At 37.2% G+C, this 17,686-nt stretch overlaps 1 protein-coding gene across 3 annotated transcripts in view; it reads left to right on the plus strand.

Moving 5' to 3' along the window:
* The window catches only part of LOC120304200 (cytochrome b5 reductase 4), a 36,431-nt gene that overhangs the window by 4,879 nt on the left and 13,866 nt on the right, over positions 1-17,686 (plus strand). For 2 of the 3 annotated variants that reach the window (XM_039334494.1, XM_039334492.1), the window contains exons 3-6: positions 1,181-1,281; positions 2,039-2,123; positions 8,414-8,455; positions 16,215-16,269. In XM_039334494.1, coding sequence (XP_039190428.1) covers positions 1,181-1,281; positions 2,039-2,123; positions 8,414-8,455; positions 16,215-16,269 — 283 coding nt within the window. The remainder of the gene's footprint in view (positions 1-1,180; positions 1,282-2,038; positions 2,124-8,413; positions 8,456-16,214; positions 16,270-17,686) is intronic. The other variant, XM_039334493.1, reaches the window with a different exon arrangement.

Genomic DNA, 17,686 nt, shown 5'->3' on the forward strand with positions numbered 1-17,686 from the left:
AATATGCAGCCGATACTATTCACCATTATTTTCTTTTATTATCTATCAGTAAACAATATTTTGATCTTTTAACCAACATAAAATAAAATTGTATTAAACCATTTATTTATTTATTTAACTTGTATGCTGCCCATCTCTCCAAAGGCAAATCTACAGTATTAGCTGTAGGATTAATGACTATAATTTAAGAACGACCTCTATTTGTGAATTATATAGATACCAGCAATGAGATTGTGAAATAGTTTTTATATTCTCTGTCATTATGAAATTACTATTGAACGTAAATCTATAAAAATATAAAACTTTATCAGATTAAAATTACGAAATTCAAATTAAATATATCAAGCATATTTATCACAATACAGGCAGTCCTCTGTATTAGGAATTATTGTACCGTATTATTCCTGTTTGGTAGAAGAATGTCTGCATAGGGTTATCAAGCGAAGATGCTTTGCCTGTATGTGCTCACTTATGTTTGTGACAATTTTTTTTTTCTTGAACAGACAGGGACACGAGGTACACTGATACATTTTGATGCTTTATGATGAAAGAGGTGATAAAATTCATTTGTCAGCACAGAAAAGTAAATGAAGTTGACGTTAGAGATAATGTATAATGTTAATGTAAGCCATTTTATATGCAATATAAATATTTTTCACTAGATGGCATTCCTAGTGCAAATAGCAAAAAAAGAAATACTATATAACCATAATCTATAATATTTTTGTCAGCCTAGGAATCAGGGATATTTTGCTAATTTATCTTCCACTGTTGTTTTCAGACTTAGTTCATTAGGAGGTCATTCTAATTTTTTTGTGTTTTGTTTCTTGTGTTGTATTGTTCCATTTTACTGTGTGCTGTATGCAGAGCCCAGAGATTACTTGGAAATGAACTGTGGCTTAACATTTTTTTTTTAAAAAAAATAAATAATAAATGTATACAGGATTATGGTTGTGTACTTGCTTGAGGTCCATTGTCATGGATGAAATGTTTTGAAAACTATTTTTAGAATGAGTGGTTTTTTTATGCCATTCAATTCAGCTAACACAATCAGCAAAGCATAAACAGCTTCATCGTTTCAGTCTATGTTCAAAATAAACTTGACATTTTATACTACCTTTAGTTTTCAGCAAACTCCTCATTTAAATGGTATTTTTAATCATTGTTCTTTGCTTTCTAGGGCTTGTATATAATGTAACGCCATATATGGAATATCACCCTGGTGGAGAAGATGAGTTAATGAGAGCTGCAGGAACTGATGGCACAGATTTATTTGATCAGGTAGCAGCAACAGTGTAGTTGATGTTCAGTTTCTCAAAATAATTGTATTGCATATAAGCTGTCTTGTTCCCTGAAGAAAATGCTGCTTTGTAATGTGTCTCATTAAAACATTACGTTTTAAGGGATACAAATTAGTTTATAGCATAAACTCAAAGCATTCCAAAGGAAGTAAACGAATGAGGTTCACAATCTATCTTTCTTTCTTTCTTTCTTTCTTTCTTTCTTTCTTTCTTTCTTTCTTTCTTTCTTTCTTTCTTTCTTTCTTTCTTTCTTTCTTTCTTTCTTTCTTCCTTTCTTCCTTCCTTCCCTCACTCCTTCCTTCCTTCCTTCCTTTCTTTCTTTCTTTCTCCCTCCCTCCCTCCCTCCCTCCCTCCTTCCCTCCCTCTACATCCATTTGTAGCATCCTGCAGTCATGTATCTGCAATTTTTGATGTTTGTTTTTTTTTGCCAGTTTCTGGCAATGGGTGTAATGGATTTTCTTAACAACCAATGGTGTCACTTAACAACCTCTGCAAAAATAGTTGTAAACTTGGGTCTGGTGGTGTGGTGGCCCACTTAATAACCACAATGAGTTACGACCATAATTCTGGGCTCAATTACAACTGTAAGTTGAAGATTGCCTGTATGTTTGTTTTTGTTTGTTTAGCAGCTGGGTTATTGCTTAATTTATGGGATTTAGAATGTTTTCATGGTTGTTTAGAAATATGTTGTCATTGATGAACAGCTGTCAAATATAAGCTTACATTTTTCCTGCCAGGTTCATCGCTGGGTCAATTATGAATCAATGCTGAAAGAATGTCTGGTTGGAAGAATAGCCCTGAAACCTGCAGCTTCTCTAAAAGGTACACGCTCTTTATTCCATAAGGTGGGCTCAATTTCAATGACCTGAGTCAAGCATTATGGAAGTGGTCTTGTATAGCATGTCTCAACAGCAGCAGCATCTGTCTGACTTTGTCTGGGCTTAGAAACTAAGTTAGCCATTAGGGAGTTTCAGATATATAGACTAGACTGGTAAATGGAAACAATATTCTGGAAATAGACAATGGTAAGCCTCCTTCTGTGTTGTTGCCAAGAAAATTCTATAAGTTTGTTTATGGAGTTACTTGGAGGTGAACCTGAATCCTTAGAATACATACTGTAGATGAGCCTATCTGTATGATGAAGAATGAATGATATTAACTTTAAATACATGACTGAATGTAGATAAACTCTCCAAGATATTATTTAGAAGACATGTGGTTTCTACTTTATAGTGGGATTTTTAAAATGCTGGCCTGGAATATATGACAATTTGTGTTCAAGGTATTGCTGTTATTACCTACAAGGTAATCAAGTAATTGATTTGCTAGTGCTTCATTGAGAAAAATACCGTTACTAAACCTCAATTTCTGCAATGTTATTACTATTTTGCTGTATTATATATCTTAATATTCCTAAGAAAGTTATTCAGAATATTTCAGTTTGTAATCTGATTTCTTTCTGATAATCGATTGGCACATGCTAATCTTGCATTCCACTAGGACAGCAGCTCCCAACCCTTTCTGTATCCTGCACCCCTAGAACGCTTCTGATATATTCTCACACCCCTTACAAAAGTTTGAAATAACGGCAATAAATTATGCATATACACTATAATTTTGAAACCCCAAGTTTTCGCATCCCCTGTAATAATATCGTCTCACACGCCTAGGAGGTGCAAGCACTCTCGGTTGGGAACCCCTGAATTAGGAGATTTACATTTTTAATAAGAAAACCCTAAATAATAATGGAATTTATAACATGCACTTTAAAACAGCAAAACAATAATAAAAGTGCAATTAATCAAGCCAAGAGATTTTAAAAGATTTTTTTTTTGTATATTATGCATGGGTTTATTATGCATATATTGGAAAGCTGTGACTTGATGATTCCTAGGGAGAATATGGAAAGCCAACAAATCTCCGTGACTTTTTTTGCATAGTAGCTGTGAAATGACCTTTGCAGAAGTACATCATACTACCTAATAAAGAAAAAAGACAGATTCCACAATACACATAAGTATGGGTACTTGCTTCCAAGGTGTTCAGTGCATCAAAATCAACTTTCTGAGCAATCTCATACAGTTTCATAGAGTTGAAGCATAAATTTATGTGTGTTGCTGCCAATTCCAAGTTTTACTAACAGTTGGCTTCAAATTAATTAATTAAACTCCTGATTTTGTTGAAGAGTGGATGGTTCTGAAATACTTCTTCCTACAGATGTGTAGGAACACCTGTTTAACCTACAGAATTTGAACACTGGAAGAAGGTTTTTGCTGGCTTAGAAATATTTAATTTCATAATTATATAGCATTTTGAAATTTTATGATGTGAAATTATGAACTTTCCCTCTCCCAAATTCTTAATATAACAATCAGAAAAAACATGTGTTTGAAGTTGATACTTCTTATCCTGTGATCATACTGCTGACATATACTGTCCTCTTCTTTAAAATTGAATTACCTAATCAATTCAGAGAAACCTCCTGAACACTGAATTTTACCCTCTGGGGAATGTAGAATCAATATTTGACTTAGCAAAATAATGATTTAATTGCTTCAGAGTCATGATCATCAGTTGGTGAATATTAAGAACAACACAAACAGCTAAAAACAAACCAATTTTACCCAACTTTTACATGATAAGGTTCAGGGAATAGGATTCTTAAGACAATTCTCGGTTGCGAGTGATTATAGTTTGTTTTTTTCTCAGCTGTTGGCTGCTTCCCCCTTTAATTGTTTTGCTGTGCATCTGATCCTTGCTCCAAAGCAGTTCTGTGCAATCTTGCCCTTGTGCCTTCTCGCTGACTACTGTAGGTTGTTTGGAAGTTTTTTTCCCCCCTCAATTTGTGCTGCTTGTAATGTCATCTCAAACTCCTAAATTAGTGTTTCTCAGCCTTGGCAAATTGAAGATATGTGAACTTCAACACTGCTGGCTGGGGAATTCTAGAAATCGAAGTCTATTCATCTTCACACTGCTAAGGTTGAGAAACATTGCCCTGGATTGACTAAGGAAAGTGTCTTGATTTATGTCTAAGCTGTAGTGCAAGAGTGCATCAAAAAAAAAAAAAAAAAAAGCACTCTCTCTCTCTCTATATGTATGTATGTATGTATGTATATGTATATAATTCATAGCAATTTATAATATACATACACACTTATATAATATAATATTTTCTAAGCTGTAGTGCAAGCAGCTTAAATATACAAATTATATACATTTTATATATATATATATATTTCTAAAATTTGGATTGCTAGCAAAGAATTAAGGGAGAACTGAAATAGCTATTTCGAACTCTTTAGCTCTTTTCAACCAGACATACCCTTCTGAGATTCGAACATACAGCATTCTATATATATAGAATTGCTGCTCGAAGCACGAAGCTGAAAACACCAGCCTGAAGATGACGAATGGGACTTCGTCGAAACGTCGCCAAGACACTTCCAATTTTACGCGGGAGAAAACCCGAACAACTAAAGACCTACATACAAACACCCGCGAAAACCTCAGAATATATATATATATATATATATATATATATATATATATATATATATATATATATATATATGAAAATTTGCATAAAAATACGACTCCTGGGCATGTCTATGATACAAATAAAATACGAGCACCCCCGTTTCGCCCGATCAACACCAATACCGCTCTAATGAACGTCTGAGGAGGCCACCACTGTCAAACACACGTAATCATTCACCGATGGAAGACCTCCCCCTTCCCCAATATCACCACAATAGACCCCCACCCCTGGAACTTAACAACAACTGTGGAGAGTGTGGAAGATCCAGCATGAGGAGTCTGCAGCCTGACGCTGTGGGTAGGGGGGAGAAGAAGAACGAAAGCACGGATCGATTGCCTAGGCATACGGTGAAAGGCAGAGACACGGCGTTCTGCCTGGACCCTCTGCAGACAAGGAATACCCCCACCAACAATACAGCCCCCCCTGGGACGAACACTTTGAAGTCCCCCCAAAGACGAGCACAGGAGAGGAGAGTGAGAACGCGGGGAATCAGAATGCAGAGATCTGGAGACCTGGTGTCCGCCTGAATACCGTTCCTATCAGCAATGGGGAAGAGCATGCAATAGGGAGGAGGGGGGATGATGAATTGAGAGACGGAGTTAGCACCCGATCACGCAGCAAACAAATGGAACGGTGGAGAACTGTCGACACGAAGATTGCCAGGACGGAGGAGGAGGGCATAGACCCCCAAATATGCAACACCCGTATGAAAGTTACTCATGACAGTGGAGGAGTGAGAACAAAGGGTGTGGAGCAGGGATTGAGAAAAGTGTGTGTGGGGGGGAGCGTCTGTGAGCCCAAGGAAGCTTGTAACACTGATAGAGGAGAAACAGATGCCCCCAGGGTGGAAAATGAAAACAAAAAGGGGAGGAGGGTCAGTATTATGGAAGGAAATAAGGATAAAGGGGTGGTGGAGGAGATGAATGCCAGTAATGAGATAGTGGAAGGAACGATCCGGAAGAACCATAGAAGGAAGCATAAGGAGAGTAATAAAGAAACATCTGGAACACTAATTAACCGGCCGGGACCGGTGATGCGGTCATCATTGTTTACTGGCTCCTTAGCCCTGATGATGTTTGGAGTTTCCAAACGAAAGCTTGGCAGCTTTTAGTAAAGTATATTTTTATATTTATACTCTCCTGGTGTTTGTATTTTATTTGTATCATTCATATATATATATATATATATATATATATATATATATATATATATATATATATATATATATATATATATATATATTATAATATACATGCACACACACACACATATATAATATAATATTTTCTGTAGTGCAAGCAGCTTAAATATATATCAATGTTTATATATATATAATTTATAGCAATTACACATGTAATTTAATGGCAATTTATAATATGTGTGTGTATGTGTATAAATATATAGTGTGGGTTTATAACTTGATGTTTTTTGAAATAACAGCTAAGACATGATTTTTTTTTAAAAAAAGTGCATATTGTAATATTTTTCATACCTGAAAATTACCGGTAGGTTTCCTCATTTGACTATTCCATTCCTTAATCTGAGAAGAAACACTAGGAATTGTAAGCATGGTGCAGTAGTTTTTAGAAAAATAAATAAATTATATAAATCTCTCTCTTTGGATGCTGTTATTATCCGTTAGGAATTATAGTGCATTCCACGCTAGTCAACCGCACAGTAATGTTGTCAAAATTTACCAGTGTTTTAAAAGGTATTTTTTATGTTGAGGGTACATAGCTTCTGACACTCATGGGGTCTATTGGTGTTGATAGAGTGTGTATTCAACCCAGTTTAATAGATTGCTTTTTAGTTTTTCTTAGTTTTTTAATAATATTTTTCATTATTTACTTATTGGTAAGAGAAAGTATAAAAAGCTGCAGTTTTTCAAAACATCATTAGATGGTTCTGGTGACATAAGACAACTTTTTCCACAGTGTAGCTCCCCCTGTTGATATAAAAGACTTCATTGCATTTTTTTTTCAAGAGATAGAAGAACTCTATGAAAAAGGAAGTCATCAGAGTAGATGTGGTTGAACATTTTGATTCTGTTTTTGCATATTTTGGGAGGAGATATTAAAGAGATAAATTGGTGTCATTAGCCTTGGAGAGTTTTGATTTGTTTGAGGATAGTTCAAATAACAAAAGGCTTTGTAAGACTGCACTCCCCCTCAGAGCCACTTGTCCTCCAAATGTTGAAAAGTCCATATATTTTGACTTCATCTTCTCTGAAAGGGGCTCTTTTCATGGCTCATTTTTGCACCTCTGTCCTATTGATGCTTCTTGTGATGTTGCCACAGTGCGACAAACTGTCTATGACAGCGGCAAACCTATGGCATGGGTGCCAGAGGCGGCACTTGGAGCCCTCTCTGTGAGCACACGTGCTGTTGCCCCAGCCTTGCCTCCCCCCATGGCCCCCTTCTCTCCAGCAGCCCCCTGAAGGAGAGTTGCCCTCGAGCGTGACCTACACAGAGCAGTGCAGCCAAGGACATGGCAGCCAGGCATGTAGACAAGACTCTGCCCTCACACCCCATCATGCAGTTGATGCTGCAGGGTGCGGGCAGAGGGTGTGACCGCCATAGCACTGCTGGGCTGCCTGGGCGATCGGCAGGCCCTGGAGGCGGTGAGTGGTCCTGTGGGCAGGCGGGGTGGGGGATGGGGAGAGAGAGCGGGGGCGGGCAGGAGGGTGGAGCGGGGGCAGGGCCAGTTTTGGGGCACTTGGTCTCTAAAAGGTTCGCCATTACTGGTCTATGAGTATCATCTTAACCCTAGATGGTATTTCTGCACTTTTATAGTTACCATCTAAGGCAGCGGTTCTCAACCTATGGGTAGCAACCCCATTTGGGGTCGATCGACCATTTTTTGGGGGTCGCCAAAGGTGGCGATCTGCCATTTTTCGCGGCGCCGTGCACGCGTGCCGCGCCTGGGGGCGGCGCCGTGCACGCGCACTGCGCCTGGGGGCGGTGCCGCACATGCGCGCTGTGCATGGGGGCACCGCCGTGCACACGCGCCGCACATGGGGTCGCGCATGCGTGCCGCGCATGGGGGTGTCACGCATGCGCGTTGCGCATGGGGGCGCCATCGTGCATGCACGTGCCGCCACGCATGCGCAGAACATTTGCCCTTAGATCAGAAGCACTGATCTAAGGGCATAGAGTAAATCATTTTCCATTACTGAAACATAAAATGTTCGTGCTGTTTCGCTATCATGATTTTTCATTCTCCAGTAGATGCCAAGTATATTTGTCATTCACTACATGACATCCTACATATTAGAGCGTATTGCCGGTATACTTTTTATGGACATAAACACTACTCAATGTTTCATGTATTTAAAATGATTGCAGTTGTGAAGGAAGTATCTCCATCTAGTTAGAAATAGCTTTCTCTTCACTTCAGTACTCACATTTCTTAGAGCTGTTATTTTTTATGTGGTTAAAATTAAGCTCTGGTTGCTTTTTCTTAAATAAAGCTCTTGGTACTTTTTTTTGCCCAGAATGTTTGCACATAGTATCATAATGAGAGAGATTTTCTCTATTGTGATCACTACAGCATTTTTTTTTTGCATACCTTACAGAAATTTGTCCCCCTGTAATTGAAGAAAACAGGACCTTGAATGGTAAGTATGATAATATCCACCATTTTTTTCATACAGTAAAGAAAAGGAAGTATGTATTCATCTGTGGATCAGCAAAATCTTGTAATTATATTTTACCCCCTATTTCTTACTGCTTTATGCCATGTTCTAAAAATAATGGCATTCTTAAAATGAGAAAGAATGAGAATGTACTGATCTGAATTTTTTTGGGCCTTTTTACAAAAAGTCTGTTCCAATGACACTGCTCTTGATCCTCCCCCCTTTTTTACTTCCAATTCTTATACTACCTTGCTTGAATATCATATAGCAGAGTTTATTTAAAGCTCAGCTTTCTTCTCCATCTCTTCTAAAAATGGGGGGGGGGGGAAACTAATACATAGAAATGTCCTTATGTAGGAATGTGACAGTGTGGTTAGTGCTGTTTGGCAAAGTTTTGCATCATTGTAGAAGAGTCTTCTAGTTTGGGCTTTCTTTGGATTTCTGGTTGGCTTGGTGATAAATTGGTACTAGATATTTCCTAGGTTAAGAGTTTATCTGGTAAACAGAAGACCTGTTTTGTCTTTCTTCATTTATAATATTGTTTTGTGGTGATAAATTGTGGGTCACCTCCCTCCTGAGGGAAAACCATTTCTTGAGCAAACTGAAGAACAGCATAAAGATTTAGCTTTGAAATTATTCTTGACTAGAAAAGGCAACTGAGAAAACTTGGTGGGACTGCTTCACTTCAGAAGCAATTTCCCATCAATTACAGCCTTCTATAAAAATTTCAGTGCATTATATGAAACAGTCTTTTCAGAGATGAAGTAGATATTTTAGTTCAGAAAATGATGGCACTAAATCCCTTAATTGATTCACACAAAACAAGGATAACTCAGCTTGAAATATATAATGGAATGAGAAACAGTTTAAAAATATAGACATTCAGGAAGATGTTACAGGGCCCAGTTTATAAAAAAACATTCCTTATAATGCTGAGCAAAATTAGTTTGTAACTGCATTTATGGAGAAATATAAGTATGTTTTTTTAAACTGAAACAGGAACGAATGAATATAAGCCAGAAATTGAAAGTGAGGGTGAGATGGCAGTATCTAAATTTGATAGATAATAAAATAAAAAGTGCTTATTGTACAGACATCTGCTTCTATTCAGTATAAACTCCCAATCCTATTTTGTGAGATTCTTGCGATCTATAATATGGGTTTATATTCTGTATTTATCTTGCTAAGTGGGATCTTAGCAAATGATACTTTGGTAAAAAATTATTTTGAAAGATGATTTTTTTTTCAAAGCTGCCCACACAGATGGTTTAGAACAGACATGTCCAACTTGCGACGTCACGTGACGTCGCACAACGTATCGGAGCTTTTTCTCCGTTGCCGGCAATGAGGTGGGCGCGGCTCCGGTATGATGAAACCGGCCTGCGGGCTGGCAGTTTGACACCCCTGGTTTAGAAGCAGAAGTTATTCAGTAAATTTCATTTAGCAATAAAACAAAAATGGAGTAATTTATTTACTTTTTCCAATGATTCCTATGAAGTTGGACAGAGGCTTATTGTTTTAGAACGGGTTCTCAACCTTGGCAACTTTAAGACTTGTGGACTTCAACTCCCAGAATTCCTCAGCCAGCAAAGCTGGCTGAGGAATTCTGGGAGTTGAAGTCCACTAGTCTTAAAGTTGCCAAGGTTGAGGACCCCTGTTTTAGAATCAATTGAAGAAAATAAGTGGTAGTGTTGAAATATTTAGTATTTTTCTAGAGGGAGATGGGCCATCTTGTCTTGGGGTAGGTGAGGAGTAAATCCTTGCAGCACAGGTTTTGGAAATTTTTTTTCAGGTTCCTTTTTTCATTGTATTTTTCTTTGGTTTTAAAAATCTTTTAGTTTTTAGGGTTCTTTGGGGGGGGGGTTCCTTTGTGATTGTTTATGCTTCATTTTCAATTATTTTAAACATTTATCCCAGTTAAGTAAATTATTTTTGCCCTTGGCCTGTGACTATAATAATTGCTTAATGTGCATTTTTTGACATATTTTAATCCTTTTCTGGAATGTAGAAGGTCTTAGATGTCTTTCTAAGAGGAAACAGATGTTCTCTAAATTAGGCAATTTAATACTTAACACTGATTTCTTTTTCAAGAAACTCATTCTTTCCCAAGAGAAGGATTTTTTATTTAAAATATATTCATATCGATGGAAATTCAAAATTTGGTTGGCAGCAAAGAATAAGTGATCTCAAAGATTTTTTTTTTAAAAAATGTTTATTAAATAGGTTATAACTTTATTTATTTGTTTATATTGGTCTATTGCAGACCATTCAGTTGTTTTACAGAGGTATTTGAATAAAATTCAAATCATGTTTTAGATCCTTTGCTAGACCGTGCTGCTGTTCTAGCTAAATTAAATTCCTGAGCATGGAAAGGGCTGCAGACATGAATATCATGAACTGAATCAGAGAAATGAAGCTCAGATCCCCAAATTTCGTTTCTCTGGTCTATCAGTCTTTCTTCCATGTGCAGAAGAGAACAGCATTGAGCTAGAGCAGTGGTTCTCAACCTGTGGGTCGGGACCCCATTTGGGGTCGAACGACCATTTCACGGGGGTCGCCAAACAAGGCTGTCTGCCATTTTTCCCCCCTTTTCTTTGGCCACGCCCCTGGCACCCGATGATGTATAAGTGGTTGGGGGTCACCACAATATGGGGAACTGTATTATGGGGTCGCGGCATTAGAAAGGTTGAGAACCACTGAGCTAGAGAAAGGAAACTTTGGATGTCCCACAGAGGATTTTTCCTCCCTTCTATGTGCTATTAGCATCTTTCTTCCATTCAGAAACATTTCTGGCTAGAAACCTAGTAAATTTTCTGAACTGTAGGATGCAAACTTATTTTCTCCAGCCCAGTGCTGTAGTTATCTTCTGTGTATGGAGGGGAGGAGGGAAGAAATGCCAGTGTTGGGCTGAAGCAAAAAGCTTGCATCCTGAAAATCCAGGCTTCTTTTCTGTAGCCCTGTGGAGGCAAATCGTTTAGCAGGCAACAGCAGTTTGAAAACTTCCCTTCTGGCTTCCCCATTGACTTTTTGGGGAAGCCGGCAGAGAAATTGCAAATGGAGATCACAAGATTACAGGATGTTTGGCAACTGTGAACAAGTGCTAATGGCCCAAAATCCATTCACATGACCATGGAGGTAGTGCTGCAGTTGTAACTTTGGAGTTGTAACTTTCCTGTGTCTGTCATAATTTTGAATGGTTGTTAAGTGACTGGTTGTAAGTTGAGGATTATGTGTAATGAAAAGGGAGACTACCCCTTTAAGAGGCCATGCATAATCTGATTTTGCATCCTGTTAGACAAAGGGAATGTCTTCTGGATGCAGCAGCTCTGAAATATATTGGCTTGTTTAGTGTAGAGGTGAATTGATGGTTCAACATAACTGTCAGCTTGAAGTATCCTATATTTTTAGTATTACTGTAATTTATACTGAGAGGCGGAAATACTAATTTTTAATCTGATAACAATAATATTGTAAATATCCGGTTAGTTTCCAGAGATAGCCAGGTAACTGAATTTATTTCTAAACCTGTTTTAGTGTGGCTAAAATCACCAGATGACCTTTTGCTATCTTCTATTTCTCTATGACAATTTTTCTATTCTTTTGCAAAATCTCAAAAAACACAATAAAGTAGAATCCCAGAATTAATCAAATCAGATGCTAAATTTTGTAAAATACTTTTGTTCATATACAGCAGTGATGGCGAACCTTTTAGAGACTGCCGAAAAATCGCCCTGCCCACAGGGCCACCCACCACCTCCATGGCCTGCCGCAGCAGATCGCCCAGGCGGCCCTGCAGCACCGTAGCAGCCACACCCTCCGCCTGCACCCCACAGCATCATCTACGTGTGATGGGGAGTGAGGGTGGAGTTTTGTCCCTATTGCCCGGCTGCCATGTCCTTGGTTGCGCTGCTCTGCGTGGGCTGCCCCTGGGGGCGACTCTCCTCCAGGGGGGCTGCTGGTGAGGAGGGGGCCATGGGGGGAGGTGGGGCTGGGACTCTAAGGGCTCTGAGTGCCATAGTTCACCACCACTGATATACAGGTTTCTTTCCTTTCTTCCAATACAATATAGAAAGTACAAAAAGTCTCTACGGTGTCTATAAATTTCTGTTTCAGCTGAATTGGATAATAGAAATTATTTAATAGCTTCAGAAATCAACTTCAGATTTATTTTAGAATTCTCATTTGTTCAAAGTTGGTGAACTTAGAGTTCACTCAACTTGATTTTGGTGAAATTAGAGTTGTATGACAAAATTTTGACCCACAAGAGAGAACTATAATGGAGTGAAAGTATCATTTATATTCAGCTGAGCTAAGATTATTAAGATATCAAAGATGTTTGAGATGTGATTATCTAAAATGACACTGCAAAAGATAAAATATGATATAGATTTTTCCAAAATTCTAATAACGTAATAATATTTTTTCTGTATTACAGTAGGCAATTAATATTTTCAATAAGCTTTCCATCATAATTTCTGAAGTTTGACTTTGTGAATCAAGTATCAGACTGAAACTCAACAATGCTACATTTTCACAAAAGAATACAGAAATAATGATTCAAAGTGATGTACATTTAAAAAAAACAGTAACTGGAAAGACATTCTTTTAATAAGCCGAATGAATGCCAGACTTTTAAATGAAATTGTGAACTTTTTGTACATGAGCAAAAACAAATTTTAATCTTTAAAGCTAATATTTTGTAGCTTATATGCAAAAATACTCTGAACACTTAGAAATACTTGACCATTTCTTGTTGGAACTTCATTAAGTTAGTAAATATTATTGAGTCTTCTTGCATGTTGGGCAGAAGTGTAATTGCCTCCATCATAGGGTGCATCTGCTGAGGAAGGGGCATGTTTGACAAGATTCTACTGAAGTAGAGTTCCACTAATAGCAGTGGGGAAAGGGGTTTTTCAGAAATAAAAGAACACTGAATTCCTTAGTTTCTATAAAGAATAAAGCAGGTCATGCTATACTGAAAAAAAACTACAGTAGTTCATAAATAGGAGCATCTTTTATTGTGAATGAGGATGTACAGTATTAGGGTATATTTTACTGTGGTGGGGACTTTTTCTTTTCTTCGGTAAGAATGAACAATAATTTTTACGTTGCTGGTACTTTTTACTGCAACCAACGTGGCAGTTGTATTCCTTTATGTGGTGTGCTTGTCTGTTTTCTAAATGTGTTCATTTTGGATTTGTACTTATGTTTGGATTTATTCTGGGCTAAATCACAGACTTAGATTATAGACTGCATATTTTCTGGGGAGGAAGAGGAAGGAAGAAGTTTCCCTTTTGACTTCCTTCTAGAAACAAAAGAAAAAGAAATAGTGTCAAGGATCAAGACCAGAAACTAGGTGTTCTACAGTTGTTTTCTATTAGCAATTAATAGTATCTTCCTGACCCATTTAGACTTCATTATGCCAAAATAACTATAATAAGGACAAGAACATCAGCTATGTGATACTTTGAAGACATTGTAATTTAGTAATGGAGAAATTGCTTATGTTAGTATCAGAGGTGTTATGAAGAAGTTATTAATAGGTGTTCCATTTTTATGATGTACAATACTTGGTTACAGTAAAAATTCATTAAAATTCATTAGAAAGAATAATACTAATATTAATAACATGTCAAAACCAAAGTAAAAGGTTACCTTTATTATCTTTCATCTATATAATAATTAAAACTTATTAAAACTGTTTGTCTGTTTGTAATCTTCCATTGGGTGAAATGGTGCATCAGAGGGCAACAGTTTTTGAACCAAGGTACCTCAAATGGTCTAATAGAATGTATAAAAAATCCCATTCTCCCATTACTTTTGTTGCATTGAAATTTGGAAAAGTTATAGCCGCTTCAACGTGCTGTGCTGCTGTGGTCAGCCACAGTCACATGATTGTTATTTCCAATGCTCCCTGACAGATTCCCACAAGTCAACAGGGAAGCCGATAGGAATTCTAAACTCATTATGATTGCTGACACTCCCTGCCAGCTTCCCACAGGCAAAATCAGTGGGGAAGCCAGCAGGAAGTTGCAAGTCCAAGGCCAGCAGGTAGGTTAGTAGCTACTGCTAGGGTGGGAAAGGAATGAGAGGATGTGTAAGAGGTGTGGTAAGGGTTAGAGATGGTGCATGAGGATGTGAGGGGAGGGCCTGAGAGGAGAGGCAAGAGTTAAATGTGTGAGGGGCAATGCAGACGGGGCAGGGGGTGTGATGGTATAGGTAGGAATGATGTGCAGGATAGTGGCATGGATTAGGGAGGGTGCATAAGGGTGCATGAGTAACTGGCATGGCACAAGTGCAGAGGGCCTTGGGGATGGCCACAGGTGGGAAGACTTAGCCAAGCAACTTGTGACCCTTCCCCATTGACTTTCTGCCTGCCAGCTTCTCACAAGTCAATGAGGAAGCCAGCAGGAAGTCAGAAAGTGTTCCTGCTTCCGCTGTTCTTTTCCCCACACATGATAATTTGGTTGATCTATTTAGCTAAATATCCCACCGATGATAATTCTGCTGACCTATTTAGGTAAATATCTCTGAAATTATGACACAATTGAAATGATAACATGTCACAGGCTGTTTAGTTCCCTATAAACCCATTGATAAAAACCATTTTCTATTTTTTTTGTAATTGTTTTTCTGCTTTGTTATTTCTTATCCAGGGTTGTTTCTTTAGACCAGCAGTTTCAACAACACATTTGTGCTTATTAGAGCTTGATATTTTCTCTTTGCTGCCAGTTTATGGTTGTTTGGATTTTTATAAAAGAAAAATATGCAAACTCAATTGTTAAGATTCAAGAGAAGCCTAACAGTGAATCTTTATTTGACAGACACAACCCCAACACACCATGACATTGTAGGGGTTTTTTTCACCCCTGTTAAAGTCAAGCCAAACTAAATATGATTATGTAAGGAAATCCAAGATACTGAAATAAGTTTTGAAAGTTATATTTAGCTGATTATAATAGAAACATTACTAAATATCGAGGTTTGTACGGTGTCCCCGTGCATGTATTGGAGCTAGGGCTCTTTTTATCCCTCCACTCAGGAGAGTTTGTGCAAGCACAAATAAGTGCTGTTGTACAGTCAAAATTGCTTTTTAAGGTTCTTTTATGAGTTCTTCAGTGATAATTGCTTGGCAACCTTGTAAGTGATTTCTTATGTTTCTGAATTTGCAACTGCTGTACATATTGAAAGTTTTATTTACAAATTAAAATGACAACATATAACAATTGATATGCAAGTACTCATGATTCATCTGAGATTAAAAAGAAATTACATGCCAGGTTTTTTCCATTTCATGTGGCTTTTAAAAAAGTGACCTGCAAGCCAATATTTTCCTCATTTCTGTAGTTCTGGATATTTCTATGTCTGAAAAGGCCACTCAAGACATTTGGAGTGGGCAGTCGTAATAAATTTAAATAATAATAATAATAGTTTAGTTTAAGATGTTCTGTGATGTCCCTCCTATTTCTTATGCTAGGATTGTGTAACCAAATATTTATCTTAAACAGACAAATTTGAAACTGGAAGTTTTGAATTATTTCCAGTAGCCATCTCCGTCAGCTTTTATGATTATTTGAAGGAAATGATAAGTAACAAAATGAATAGTATTTTTCATCTAACCCTTTGTTCATGAAAATCGGGAACATATTCTGCTGTCCTGAGAAGTAGATTAGGCTGATAAATCATTAATGCTACAATAATGTTAACCATTGTGCATTACTGTTCTTCTTATATTTTGTAGGCATTCTTCCGAAAAAAAAAGATTTGGATGACTGTTCCAAAGAAATAGTTCCCAGGTATTGTCATTTTTCAGCATTAAGTAGGATTCTATTTATTTTAAGGAAAGACTGAATGAAAATATATTGGAAGTATATTATATAATTTATTTAGTAATTGGAACAAATCAAACAGTATTATAGAGACTAATTTTTACCCATTTTAACATAATTTTGTTCTCAAAGTCTGGTCTGCTAGTGCTTGGTTGGGAGATTGCCCAGGGCTATAGAATAGATTTAAGAGATCAGAAGAAAACAAGACATCAGGAAACCATTCTGCATTTTGTCAAGAAAACTACATGAATATTTCCATGAAGTCTCTTGGAGTTGCCTTCAACTGGAAGGATAATTATTTTTTTAAAAAATAGACTTGTGAATGTTCATGTTGGAGTAGGTAGCTCAGGATGGCAAAAATCTATCATTGCTAGAACACAGAAGTATTCTCCTGCCTCTGGGTATGCCTCAGAAAAATGAATAGATAAATATTTGGTTCTTCTATCCAGGGTTGTTTAGAAAAGTTCTGATCAAAGCCAATGTGTCAGATAAATCAGTCTAAGGATAAATATTGAGCAATGGTAATCCATTGTTTCAAATGCTGCAGAATAATTTTGATATAATAGCAAGTTCAAGGTTTGCTGGTCATATACCTGTAGTGACACCAGGATTGCTTCTAGCACTTAGCTGTTTCAGACAATCAACTGAATATGGATAGTTTCAAGCCATTGTCCAGATCTGGGGTTAAGTCTCACAATTTGTAGATTGACTCTAATGCAAGTAACATTTTTGACTTTGGTTCTCTGACACAAAATGTCATTGATTTCTACTGGCTCAGAGTTATCAAGACAGGTCTACCAGTCAGAACAAGTCACACAATGTTGATTTGGGACAGAATTAATTCTCCGCTCTACCTGTCGAACTTAGTGGGGTATAGGAACCTAGAAAGCCACTTCATACGGTCAGGGTTCATACCTTGAATTAAGCATTGGTTATATAAATAGCGGTTTGATAAGCCACAATTGCCTAAGGATCAGATTGGTTTCTTGTTAAGGTTATGGTTAAGTTGATATGTAAGCTTGGATATTAGTAAACTGTTAGTATTGTTAACACTTTAGAAAACTCACCTTTAGAGTTGTATTTGGTGATACCAGGGATTGAACTTGGAAAGTTTAGTATGGAGAGCGTGTGTTTTACATATCCAAATGTGTATATAAGTAGTTGGAGATTCTAGTATAACACCTCAGACTGGCCAGCAAAGCAAGAACTTACTGAAACAAACAAAATAGCACTTCTGTTTTATAACTGAGGAATAATAAAACCCAAGAATAAAATAATAGCACTTTACCCCTCCTTCTTCTTTTAAAAATAAGTTATTTCAGCAAATCACTTAACATATTTTTCAACTGATCTTGATTTACTTTTTCTTTATTCTAGATCCCCT

The sequence above is a fragment of the Crotalus tigris genome, unplaced genomic scaffold, assembly GCF_016545835.1.
Source record: "Crotalus tigris isolate CLP2741 ecotype Arizona unplaced genomic scaffold, ASM1654583v1 scf7180000017631.5181431, whole genome shotgun sequence".
NCBI classification, from domain to species: Eukaryota; Metazoa; Chordata; class Lepidosauria; order Squamata; family Viperidae; genus Crotalus; species Crotalus tigris.